General features: G+C 47.4%; 1 protein-coding gene across 1 annotated transcript in view; it reads left to right on the plus strand.

The window, feature by feature from the left end:
• LUC7L3 (LUC7 like 3 pre-mRNA splicing factor) overlaps positions 1–12,864 on the plus strand; it is a 104,134-nt gene that overhangs the window by 40,990 nt on the left and 50,280 nt on the right. The window contains exon 4 of the mRNA XM_030207979.1: positions 973–1,117. Within this exon, the coding sequence (XP_030063839.1) occupies positions 973–1,117 (145 nt within the window). The remainder of the gene's footprint in view (positions 1–972; positions 1,118–12,864) is intronic.

Genomic DNA, 12,864 nt, shown 5'->3' on the forward strand with positions numbered 1-12,864 from the left:
ACATTAGAAAACCCTTTATTATTTTTTTGTTGTTTACTACTTACAAAACATACTACCTTAGTATATTATTCCTTCATACACACTCATACCCCTTTTACATACCATAAAGCACTGATAGAGCAGACTCACTAATACATATTTAATCTAGCTGTTCAAAATGCCCATGAACCCCAGCAAGGAGCTTGTTAAAAAATCCATATAACTCTAAATACTGCACTGATATTTCCTACTTGTTACCTTGCGTGTCACATTGTGTACATAGGGGCAGGTATTGCAGGCAAACCGATAACACTTCTGCCCTTCTTCTACGATCAGCACATTTCCACAGGTGGGACAAAACAACAACATAGTCACCACGCCACCTGCCTTTTCTAGGATTTGACTTTACAAAGAACTGAGGTGGCCCCATGCAATGTTCTAGATGTGGGAACATTGTGCTTGCGCAGGTTATTGCTTTGGAAAGCTCCATCAAATGGTATCCATGTATTATGACTGCATAACCTCTCCTCAGAGAATCCAGATTGCAGATAATTAATTTTGCTTTACTTTAAATTTCTGAAAATCAAATTCTAGATTATCGTATTCTCTATCTTTTTTTTATAGACATTGTAAAAGAAAGCTAAGTAGTAAACTTGTTTCTTCTGGAGAGACAGGGTGTGTATGCAGGTTTCATCATTTGAAAGTGCTGTAATCTCACAATACTAGGAGAATAACATTGATCTCTTCTTGTGGAAATAGGATATTTTTATGTTTCTTTATCTTAAAATACTTTAATACTGCCAATACCAGCATCTGTTAAAACAGGAACAATAGAGATACAGTTTACATGCTATTGCAATTGTAAAAAATGGAAGATTTTCTAGTCTTTTGGACCATCTCCATACATGAAGTTATAGCATCTGATTCTCTAGAATTTTGTCTTGGTATATATGTATGTGTATACTTATTTTATGTATATATTTTTTGTATTAGATATGAGAAGAGCTCTCGCTTCATGAAAGTTGGATATGAAAGAGACTTTCTTCGATACTTACAGAGCTTACTTGCAGAAGTAGAGCGTCGAATCCGAAGAGGCCATGCTCGTTTGGCACTGTCGCAGAGTCAGCAGGCTTCTGGTGTAAGTAGCGTGTACATGGTTTCAGTTGGTCCAGGAGACCCTTCTGGCTCAAGAGTTACAAACATAGTTGGATAGATTAAGATTAGAGGTTTATTAAATCCAATCTAGTACAAATTATCATTAAGGGTATCTCTCTCCTTATCTAGTCATAGTTCAAAATACACAACTGTTCTGTAACAGTATAAAAAATACTTTCAGCCCCTTTTTGCGCAATAGTTGTTTTCTTTTTTCTGTAAAGTCAAGTTTACTATCCAGCTCATTTTCGAAAGTGATTGCCGGCCATCTTTGACACAAATCGAGAGATGGCCGGCGATCTCCTGAACCCGGCCAAATCGATATAATCGAAAGCAGATTTTGGCCGGGTTCAACTGCTTTCCGTCGTAGAGCCGACAAAACATCAAGGGGGCGTGTCAGGGTAGTGAAGGCGGGACGGGGGCGTGCTCATGGGATGGCTGGCTTCACCCAGTAATGAAAAAAAAAAGCCAGGCTTGTAGAGCATTTCGCCGGCTGTACTTGGTTCCTTTTTTTTTTTTTTCACAACCAAGCTTCAAAAAGGAGCACCAACTCACTAAATGACCACCGGAGGGAATAGGGGATGACCTCCCCTTACTCCCCCAGTGGTCACCAACCCCCTCCCACCCAAAAAAAAAATTTTTTAAACAATTTTTCGCCAGCCTCTATGCCAGCCTGAAATGTCATACTCAGCTCCATGACAGCAGTATGCAGGTCCCTGGAGCAGTTTTTAGTGGGTGCAGTGCACTTCAGGCAGGTGGACCCAGGCCCCCCCCCCTCCCCCCACCTGTTACACTTGTGGTGGTAAATGGGAGTCCTCCAAAAAACCCCAAAACCCACTGTACCCACATGTAGGTCCCCCCCCCTTCACCCATAAGGGTTATGGTAATGGTGTAGAGTTGTGGGGAGTGGGTTTTGGGGGGGGGGGGATTTGGGGGGCTCAGCACCCAAGGTAAGGGAGCTATGCACCTGGGAGCTATTTTTATTTTTTAATTTTTAGAAGTGCCCCCTAGGGTGCCCAATTGGTGTCCTGGCATGTCAGGGGGACCAGTGCACTACAAATGCTGGCTCCTTCCACGACCAATTGCCTTGGATTTGGCCGGGTTTGAGATCGCCGGCATTATTTTCCATTATGGCCGAAAACTGATGCCGGCCATCTCAAACCTGGCGATCTCTGACATTTGGCCGGGCCCAACTGTATTAATGAAGAAAAAGATGGCCAGCTCCGCCCACTTGTGCAGCCGGCTCCGGAGATGGCCGGTGCCGTTCAGTTATGCCCCTCCATATCATATAAATGGTTCGCATGATTGCACATGCATCAGTGGCGTGTCCCCATATGGGTAGGGCATCACTAACGTTTGTCATATAGTATCTTCCCATTACGTTACTTCTCACTATTCCAGAACGTGTGGGTAGTTATGTCCATTGACCAGCAGGTAGAGATAGAAAATACTGGAAAACTGGGCTGGCTGGCTGAGTATATATGGGACAGCTCAGTTCTAAGTTTTCTATTTCCAGCAGGTGGATGGACATGATTTCCTGGTCCAGTTGGTCAGCTGGTTTCCCAGTGGTGCCAGATCCCTGTCCCCGTGGATCCCTACGTGCTCTGACTTTCTATCTGCTCTCTAGTGCTGTCTGACAACTTTAAAGCTCTTAAAAAAAAAAAAAAAAAAAAAAAGAGGAGGAGGAAAAGGAACAGAAGGCAGACTGTTTTCAGCTCTCTTCTCGCTGCAGCTTACTGAGACGTGGGCAGTGCAGGACTATACTCATGTCAGCTCCAGGACAGCCCCCAGTCGTGGGGGCTGTGAGGTGAGAGGGGTGTCGGGTGAAAGTGGGCTGGGGCTGGGGGTCCCCATCCTTCATACCCCACTTGGAAGTGCTCGTGGCTGTTTTCAATTAAAAAAAAAAAAAAAAAGTGTGATGTTTGCTTGCCTGGCGAGCGCTTACAGGGTCAGCTGTTTGCCTCCTGGGCGCTGGATGATGCAGCAAGGACCTTTTAGTTTGTTGCACAAAAAAAAAAAAAGTGAGTGGCACTGCAGCGTGGGTCACGGAGCAATGGCTGAGCAGCCACTCCCTACTGTTTGTGGCTCCCCTGCCTTTAGCAGTGCTGGGTTGACGCTGGATCAGTCCCGGTGGTGCAGGGGTCCCTGCCCTTTTTACCTACCTTCCTTTCTTTGTTCTGGGCCAGAGGTGGATCTGAGGCACTCCTTGGAGCTTGTCTCTAGTTTCTTCTGATTTTTTTTTTTTTTTTTTTTTTAATAATTTAAAAAGAGCTCATTTGGAATGAGTCCCTCAATGGCCGTGGATGCTGAGCTGCTTGGCTCTTGTTGTCACTTGGTTTGGATTCCTAGGGCGCTGTTCATGTCCTAGAGGTTTGGACTGCGGGCACCTTTGGCCCCTTGCTCTGTTCCATTCTCCTCTCTTCGGGCCACGGCAGAGGCCGGTGCTTTCTCTTGTTTTGTTTCTGCAGTCGCTTTATTGGGCCGCGGTAGTCACCCAGGGGCTCCGGCTTCTTGTGGTCTTGTCTCCACTTTGGTCTTCTCCGTGTCGTGGCATTTCTCTGGTGGGTGTGGAGCTTCAGATGTCCTTTTCCTCCCTTGCAGGGGTTTCTTTTCTTCAGAGGCACGGTAGCCTCTCTGCCTTTGTGTTGCAGTCCTATTCTATACTTTGGGATGGTGGCAGTAGCCGCCGTTATGAGGACATTCTTTTTCTGTGTTTCTCTGCTGTAGCAACTTCTTGTCCGCAAGGCAGACTTCAATATTCCCCCCACCCCAGGGGCGTTTTTCTGTTGAGGCTCTTGGCATGTTCAGCTGTGTTCTCTCTTGGGGGTTGCGGCCGCCTCCTGGTTTCCCGGGAACAGCAGTGTCTCTTCTTCTGAGTGGCAGAAACCTTACCAATTTTACAGCTGCCTGTCTCCCTCTTTTGGGGTTGCGGGTGCCTCCTGGACATTGCAGTCTCCTCCCTTTGGAGTTGCGGATGCTCCTGGGGTTTCACTGCTGCAGCAGTCTCCCTGCTTCTGATGAGCGAACGTCTTCTGGACCCCTCAGACCCAACAGGCTACTCTTGCGCAGTTGTGTCCGGGACCTCACACCTGTGGCAGTTTCCTCTTCGGAGTTATGGGCGCCTCTCGAGCTTCACAGCTGCGGGTAGTCTCCGCTTCGGAGTTGCAGACTTCTGGGCTTCACGGCTGTGGTGGTCTCCTCTTTGAGGTTGTAGACATCTCCTGGGCTTCACACCTGCAGCAGTCTCCTCTGCGGAGTTGCACAGATAATAGGAAGTGCCTGTAGTGATGTAACCTGACTGTTCTGGGCTCTGATTGGCCTGTAGTTTTGAAATTACCCCACAGTGGCTGGCTGTTTCAGTTTCAGCCTGACAGAAGGAGAAAGAGATCTCTTTTACTGAAGCTCTGTGAACAGATACCGTGTTTCCCCCAAAATAAGACACTGTCTTATATTAATTTTTGCTCCCCAAGACACGCTAGGTCTTATTTTCAGGGGATGTCTTATTTTTCGGGGAAACATCGGAGTCGCCGCCCCCCCCCCCCCCCCCCCGCCCTCCGTCGCTCCCAGAAATTGGAACTAACCTTAAACGCCTCCTTTCACCAAAAGTAAGACCTAGCAAAGTTTTTTTTTTTTTTTTTTTTTTCCTTTTAAAGCAGGGCCGCCGAGAGCCGGACAAGGTCGCCCCCCCTACCACCACCCGAGGTTGCCGGGCCCGCCCTTCGTCGTTCCCGGAAGTTGGAACTAACCTTAAACGCCTCCTTTCACCAAGTTCGCACTCGCAGCAGCAGGGCAGACCCCTCCTTCCTTCTGTGCCCCGCCCTCGCAGACGTTATGTTACGTCAGGCGAGGGCGGGACACGGAAGGAAGGAGAGGTCTGCCCTGCTGCGAGTGCAAACTTGGTGAAAGGAGGCGTTTAAGGTTAGTTCCAACTTCTGGGAGCGACGGAGGGCGGGTGGAGGGGGGGGGGCGACCTTGTCTGGCTCTCGGCGGCCCTGCTTTAAAAGAATAAAACTTTGCTAGGTCTTACTTTTGGAGGAGGCCTTATATTTTACAATTGCAGCAAGACCTCTACTAGGGGATGTCCTATTTTCGGGGGAAACACGGTATATGTCCTGATCTCCCCAGGTACTTTCTAGGAAGTATGCAAGTATTTAGTTAATGTTACAATTAATCCTTATTTCAGTTACCTGTTATTGTTTGCCAATTGCACTGTTTTGTTCCACTGTTCAATATTTTTTAAGAGAATAAACATAATTGTTCTCCCTGTATGTCTGGACTGATAAAGAATCCTGGTGGTATGTGTGTTGAGTCTGTGAATGCTTTCTGGGAACTGTGGGACCACTGGGAGTGTGGCTGCAGTAACCTAGAATTCACTGGGGATAATTTGAGAGCGGAAGACTGGCCCAGAGGCGGGTTGTGACCCAGTCAGTGGGAGGAGGTTGCTAGTGTAAAGCACAAGTAGCAGGTGCATGCAGACCTGAGCTGTGCTGGGGATAGAGCCGCTAAGTGGCCGCGGGGTAACACCAGGCAGATGGCTAGGTGTTTTCGTGATAGGTGGTGGTCTCTTTGGAGGTGCAGACACCTCCTGGGCTTCACTGCTGCAGCAGTCTCATCTTCGGAATTGCAAGTGCCCCTGTGACTTCACAGTTACGGCAGTCTCCTCTTCATTGTTGCAGATGCCTCCTGGGCTTCACAGCTGCGGCATTCAGTGGCCTTATCGGCGCTTCACTGCTTTGACAGTACACTGCTGACATTCAGCAGCATGGCATTACAAGAGGAATCACACTTTACAAGGTCAAAATTCCAGTGGGAGAAATCATATGATTATAAAAAAATAAAAGCTCAGCGCTGGTACTCCTTCATATGCAGCAAAAATATCTTTCACATGAGCAGTCACCACTCATGACTCACCAGTGTCATTATAGATCTAATTCTCGTTTATATTTATTTCATTTATATTATCTCGTAAGCATTTATCCAAATTACTTTATTACTGTATATTTGTAAAAAGACTTCAAAATTACAGTAATGTAGTTTTGTAAATATTCATAACTTTTCTTTGCAAGGGTTATTCTGACCCCACAGAGGATCTGTTGCTGACTTGGGCCATGTTTCACAATAGCTATTCAATTTACTGTTTTGCCTCAGATTACTGTAATTCTCTTTACAGTGGCGTTTCAGTAAAACTTACGAAGAGGCTTTGGTGCACAATACAGTTGTGAGATTGATATATGGGAAGTCCAGATATTATGTGACTCCTTGTGTTTGTGGATTTACATTGGCTTTCCGTTGAGATGTGCGTCAAGTTTAAGCTGGGTTGTTTGGTCTTTAAGACTCTACATGGGGAGATACCTGAGAGTTTTTCATTGTGTATTTCTGTATCATGATCTAGCAGAAATAAGTGGGTTGTAAAAAAAAGTATTTGATTGTATACATGGAAATATCAGAAGTCTATTTTAAGATTTATGGCATTAAATGAAAGTATTGACATAAGGTGCATATTGGAAAACATGACAAAGGATAGCTAGTGGAAGTGTGTGTGTTTTGTTTTTTGTTTTCCTTTTTTTCACGGTACCCAATTTATTGACATGAGTTATTAAAAATGATGATAGTAGGATGGCAATATTTAAGGAGTCCAGTGTTGACGTCAGCAGCCGCAAGCTTGTTACCAACTTCTTGCTCTTAAACCAGCATGAGGGTGTGTGTAGCTTGGGCAGCAGATCTTTGGTTGGCAGGTCTTTGGCATCCATGCTAGCAAAGGTAGGATTTTTAACCTGGGGGAGGAGGAAGAGGAAATGCATGCTCTCTCCAGTCTACTCCACCCCCCCCCCCCCCCCCAAAAAAAAAATGGACTGCTGGCTGTACATAGTAACATAGTAGATGACGGCAGAAAAAGACCTGCACGGTCCATCTAGTCTGCCCAACAAGATAAATTCATATGTGCTACTTCTTGTGTATACCTTACCTTGATTTGTATCTGCCATTTTCAGGACACAGACCGTAGAAGTCTTGCCCAGAACTAGCCCCATTTTCAGGACACAGACTGTAGAAGTCTTGCCCAGAACTAGCCCCACCACCCAAACACCAGCCCTGCCTCCCAATCTCGGCTAAGCTTCTGAGGATCCATTCCTTCTGCACAGGATTCCTTTATGTTTATCCCACGCATGCTTGAATTCCGCTACCGCTGGTTATTAGGATAGGGCTTCAAAGGACTGCTGGCTGTACGGTTGATAAAATGTATTCCACAAAATTGAAAAAGGTCAAAGGGAGAATAAGGGACTGTGAGGGTGGCTAAATAGTGTGGTGAAAGATTTGTTAAAGCCAAAAGAGATCCTTAAAAAAAAAAAAAAAAAAAGGTGGAACCTAAGAAACCAAGTGATCTTGAGGCAAAGAAATGGCACGGAACATCTTCAAAGTATAGCCTCTTCATCCTTGTCTACACTCATTTTATTCTACACCTAGCAGCTCTCTATTGCAGCATCCGATCATGATACTGGAGCCTGACTCCCCCTTCCCTTTGTGCATTCAACAGGGATCGTTATAGACTAATCTTCAGTGTTCTTAGTACATATGTTTGAAAATGTCATGAAAAATTATTACAAGGACATGCATCCTTCAACATCACCTTCTCTTGGAAAAGGACCACTCATCATCGCTCAGTATGTTCTAGAGAAATAAGATTTGGTACTTTTGCTTTAATCTCTCAGGCTTTCTTTGTCTGCCTCTTTGTGAAAAATTCAGGGTCGGGCGTTTGGGCTGCAAAAATCCAAAAGATTGGTGACGTGCTTTTGTGCACAGAGTGGAACTTGGAGGTGATTGTAGCTGATGATCTTAAGGTGGCCAAATAGGTAGAAAATGCGACTACAAAAGCCAGAAGGATGGTTGGGTGTATAGGGAGAGGAATGGCCAGTAGGAAAAAGCAGGAGATAGTGTTTGTGTACATCTCTGGTGAGACCCTGTTCATAGTACTGTGTACACTTCTGGAGACCAAACCTTCAAAAAGAAATAGGATGGAGTCAGTCCAGAAGACAGCGAAAGGTGGCAACTAAAATGGTTAGTGTCTTCATCATAAAGCATATGTGAACAGACTTAAAGATCTCAATATGTATACTTTAGAAGAAAGATGGGAGATGATAAATATGATAGACCTTTAAATAAATACCTCTTGTGACATATGCACAAGAGGTAAGTCTCTTTCAATTGGAAGGAAGGTCTGGAAAGAAGGGTAATAGTGTGAAGGTGAAAGGGGAGTAATCTTAGGGAATATAAGGAAATGTTTCTTTATGGAAAGAGTGGTGGATGCATAGAACAGCCTCCTGGTGGAGGAGACAGTAGCTGAATTCATTAAAACATGGGACAAGCATATAGGATCTCTAACGGGGAAGAAGTGATAATTACAAGGTATGGATGGGGAGACTGGATAGACCATATGTTTTTGGGTTTTTTTTATCTGCTGTCATTTTCTATGTTTCTGTGAGATAAGTCTCTCTCTCTTTCTGTATTTAACTTGGGTCATTTTTGTGAAGATTCTTGGTGTCTCTATCCTAAGCTCTGAAGGAGAAATGATCCCCCCCTTTCTCATTTATTTTTATATTTATAAAAAAGTGTTCAGAATATATATATATATATATATATATATATATATATATATATATATTTCTGAACACTTTTTTTTTTAACAGGAGTGTCTTACTTAGCTAACTTGGGTCATTTCTGTGAAGATTCTCGGCTTCTGTATCCTAAGGTCTGAAGGAGAAATGTTAATCTCCACACCCTTCTCCTACCCTGCAAGAAGCAGTTTTTGTTAGGGAGACATATACAGAGCTTTGTGTAAAAAAAGGAGATAGCTATTGTGCTAGTTCGTTGTCAGGTACAGAAAAATCTTAGACTGTGAGCCCTCGCCAGAGAAAATACCTGTATATAATGTGTACAGTGCTGCGTATGTCTAGTAGCTCTATAGAAATGATTAGTAGTAGTATATAATGTGTACAGTGCTGCGTATGTCTAGTAGCTCTATAGAAATGATTAGTACTAGTAGTAATTAGAGGCAATCTAAATTATGATAAAATCCTCTCACTTCCAATAAACTGGGTGTAACAGGTCTAACAAAGTTCAGTTGTAATACCAGTCAATCATAGTGGAGTCTGCAGTGAAGAAAGTAGGGGTCAGAGTTAAGCCTTAACAATTTGTCCCATATTCTGTTCCAGTACTATAAGAAAGCATGTGATAGCTCATGACACATTGTCTGTAGCATGGCAGTAGGACTTAATGTATACTTGGCTACCAGTTTCTGTAAAACCAAGTCACCCCCCCCCCCCCCCCCCCATTCAAGGAGAGCAGAAGCTCTCATTACTGATAGCATTATACCGGCTTGGACAGATGTGATTTCCTCTCCTATTAGTGCTCTCTATCCAAAACCTATAATGCTGGAGATTTTTCTAGAGTTGATCATGCCTATTCAAGGGACTCTATCCCAACTTCAGGGTTTAATGCTGACAGCTTAGATGTTGAGCTCATAGCTGCCCTGAATTTACCTTCTCAAATTCAAATCCCGCCCTTCCGCAAACAGGAAATGAGGGCGGGACCAGAGGCACAGCTGAAACAGAAGTGAAAGCAGTGTGGAGCGCCATGCCGTGCCTGCTCGACTTCACTGTTGCCGTCGGACCAGGAGGTAAAACGTTTTAAAGAACAGCAGTCACTTACGAAGCGGAGGGGCAGCCGCACACGTCCTGCTTGCACTCTGAGGCCACAGAGAGGGAGGGAGGCTCGGGGCGGTGGAACTCGGAGGAGAGGGGCGCCATGGAACTCGGACAGGAGTGAAAGGAGGGAGGGAGGTAGGGGGGCATGGAACTCGTAGGGGCGATTCTGTACTCTCCCCCGGTTGCTGGTGCTGGGTTCCCTTCCCTCTCACTTCCCACTGGTCCACCCTGTGACATCATCCCCAGGGCAGACCAATGGGAACTGTGTTACGAACCCAGGCATCCAGACTGAGGTGCAAATTACTATATAGGATTCCACCCAAATGCATTAGAGCTGAATATGGCACCTTTATAGACCAATGGCATGAGCCTTAGAGAAAAGAGTCCACTTTGTCAGATGTATGAAGTGTAGCTCAGGAGGTGAGTAGACGTACATTTAGATAGATTTGGGGGGGGGGGGGGGGGGGAGAGTAAAATATAGAGGAAGCAAGGAAAAGTATAGGGAAGGGTGTAAAGAGGGACTGACTCATAATTTATCTAGCAGACCATTGTGGTGGGTGAGAGAAATCAAAACAGGAAGGTTTAAGAATGAACTCATTCACACCTGCAGTGGGCCCCGAAGCTATTGTTCTTATTTAGGCCTATGTTGTTAGTATCAAGCTTCTTAATGAGTTCCTTTTCCACACTTTCACACTAGATTGCCACACACACTTCTACAAAGGTCCTTCAAGGTGACAATGTTGGAGAGCTGTCTCATTAATTTTAGGTCTGCCATTTGGATGGCCAGGATTACTTCTGAGTAGCTCTGATTGGCTAGCCTTAAATATTTTATTTTATTTATTTATTTGTTCGCCGAGGACAAGCAGGCTGCTTGTTCTCACTGATGGGTGACGTCCACGGCAGCCCCTCCAATCGGAATCTTCACTAGCAAAAGCCTTTGCTAGCCCTCGCGTGCCGATGCGCACCGCGCATGCGCGGCCGTCTTCCCGCCCGAACCCGGCTCATGCTGGCCAGTCTTCTTTTGTCCGCGCTCGGTACGGTTGTGTTTCGCCATTCGTGCCCCGGAAAGTTGGCCTCGCGCATCGTTTTCGACTCGTTTCTTCTCAGGAAGTTTAAAAAGTGTTCGGGAAGAGCCTGTTTGGTTTTTTTTTCCTTCCCGTATTTCGAGCTTTTCGCCCCGGTAAGTTTTCTTTCGTCGTCGGGGTAGGCCTCAGTTAGGCCTCGGTCGAAATTTTCTTCTCCCTATTTTTGTGGTGCCAATTTTCACCATTTCGAGTTTTGATCTCGCCGGCGTGATTTTTCCGCCCATGACATCGAAGCCTTCCAGCGGCTTCAAGAAGTGCACCCAGTGCGCCCGGGTAATCTCGCTCACTGACAGGCACGCGTCGTGTCTTCAGTGTCTGGGGGCTGGGCACCGCCCTCAGGCCTGTAGTCTGTGTTCCCTTTTACAAAAGCGGACTCAGGCAGCGAGGTTAGCCCAGTGGAACATTTTGTTCTCGGGCTCTTCGTCGGCATCGGCACCGGGGGTATCGAGTGCATCGACGTCTTCAGCGTCCAGACCTTCATCCTCGGCTGCCAGTGCATCGAGGCATCGGCCCTCTGCATCGGCGCTGAGACATCGGACGACTGTATCGACGTCGGTGGTACCGGGACCTCGTCTGCTGATGTCGGACTGTGGTGCTTCGTCTGGAGTGCAGATGAGGGCTGTCCATTCCCCTGCTGGTGGCGGTGAGCCTTCGGGTGGGTCTCCCCCTACCCTGAGGGCTCCTGCGGTACAGCCCCCCCCCCCCCCCCCCCCCCGAGACCGACCTTCTTCGGCCTCGGCCCCGAGGAAGAGACGGCTGGATTCTACGTCCTCCTCGTCGGTGCCGGGAAGCTCCGGTGACATGCTTCGCAAGAAGTCGAAGAAGCATCGACACCGGTCCCCTTCCCGTGTCGGCACCGAGAGCTCTGGGTCGCCAAGGGAGTCGGCACCCAGCAGGCATCGGCACCGAGAGGACCGCTCACCCTCTGTCCAAGAGGTGTCGATGCGCTCCACTCTGGACAGCCCGGAACAGCCTCCACGCCCGGAACAGACTCTGACATCGACGCCTGCATCGACCTCCATTCCTTTTTCTGCAGCCGCTCTGAATGAGAGCCTCCGGGCCGTTCTCCCAGAGATCCTGGGAGAGCTGTTGCGCCCTACCCCTACGGTACCGGGGGTGCTTGCGCCACCGGTACTGTCGAGCGTGGCGCCGGCTGGTCCATCGCCCGGGGTGAGGTCTCCGGCGTCGGTGCCGCGTGTGGTACCGACTGCGGTCGCCTCCCTGGAAGGCTCCCGACTACGTCGGCGGAGGGAGCTTTGCCGGTGCGGGCGAGGGAGTCTACCTCTCGACGCCCCCACCGTGGCCGTGGTTCCACGGAGTCGAGCCGGGCACGGTTGCAGACACAGGTTCGTGAACTTGTGTCTGACACCGAGGGTGAGGCCTCGTGGGAAGACGAAGGAGACATCAGATATTTCTCTGACGAGGAGTCTGAGGGTCTTCCTTCTGATCCCACTCCCTCTCCTGAAAGACAGCTTTCTCCTCCCGAGAGTCTGTCTTTCGCTTCCTTTGTCCGGGAGATGTCTACGGCCATCCCCTTCCCGGTGGTTGTGGAGGACGAGCCCAGGGCTGAAATGTTTGAGCTCCTGGACTATCCTTCTCCACCTAAGGAAGCGTCCACAGTACCCATGCATCATGTCCTAAAAAAGACATTGCTGGCGAACTGGACCAAGCCTTTAACTAACCCCCACATTCCCAAGAAGATTGAGTCCCAGTACCGGATCCATGGGGACCCAGAGCTGATGCACACTCAGTTGCCTCACGACTCTGGAGTTGTGGATTTGGCCCTAAAGAAGGCCAAGAGTTCTAGGGAGCATGCTTCGGCGCCCCCGGGCAAGGACTGTAGAACCTTGGACTCCTTTGGGAGGAAGGCCTACCATTCTTCTATGCTCGTGGCCAAAATTCAGTCTTACCAGCTCTACACGAGCATACACATGCGGAACAATATGCGG

Source organism: Microcaecilia unicolor, chromosome 6 (genome assembly GCF_901765095.1).
Source record: "Microcaecilia unicolor chromosome 6, aMicUni1.1, whole genome shotgun sequence".
Classification (NCBI taxonomy): domain Eukaryota; kingdom Metazoa; phylum Chordata; class Amphibia; order Gymnophiona; family Siphonopidae; genus Microcaecilia; species Microcaecilia unicolor.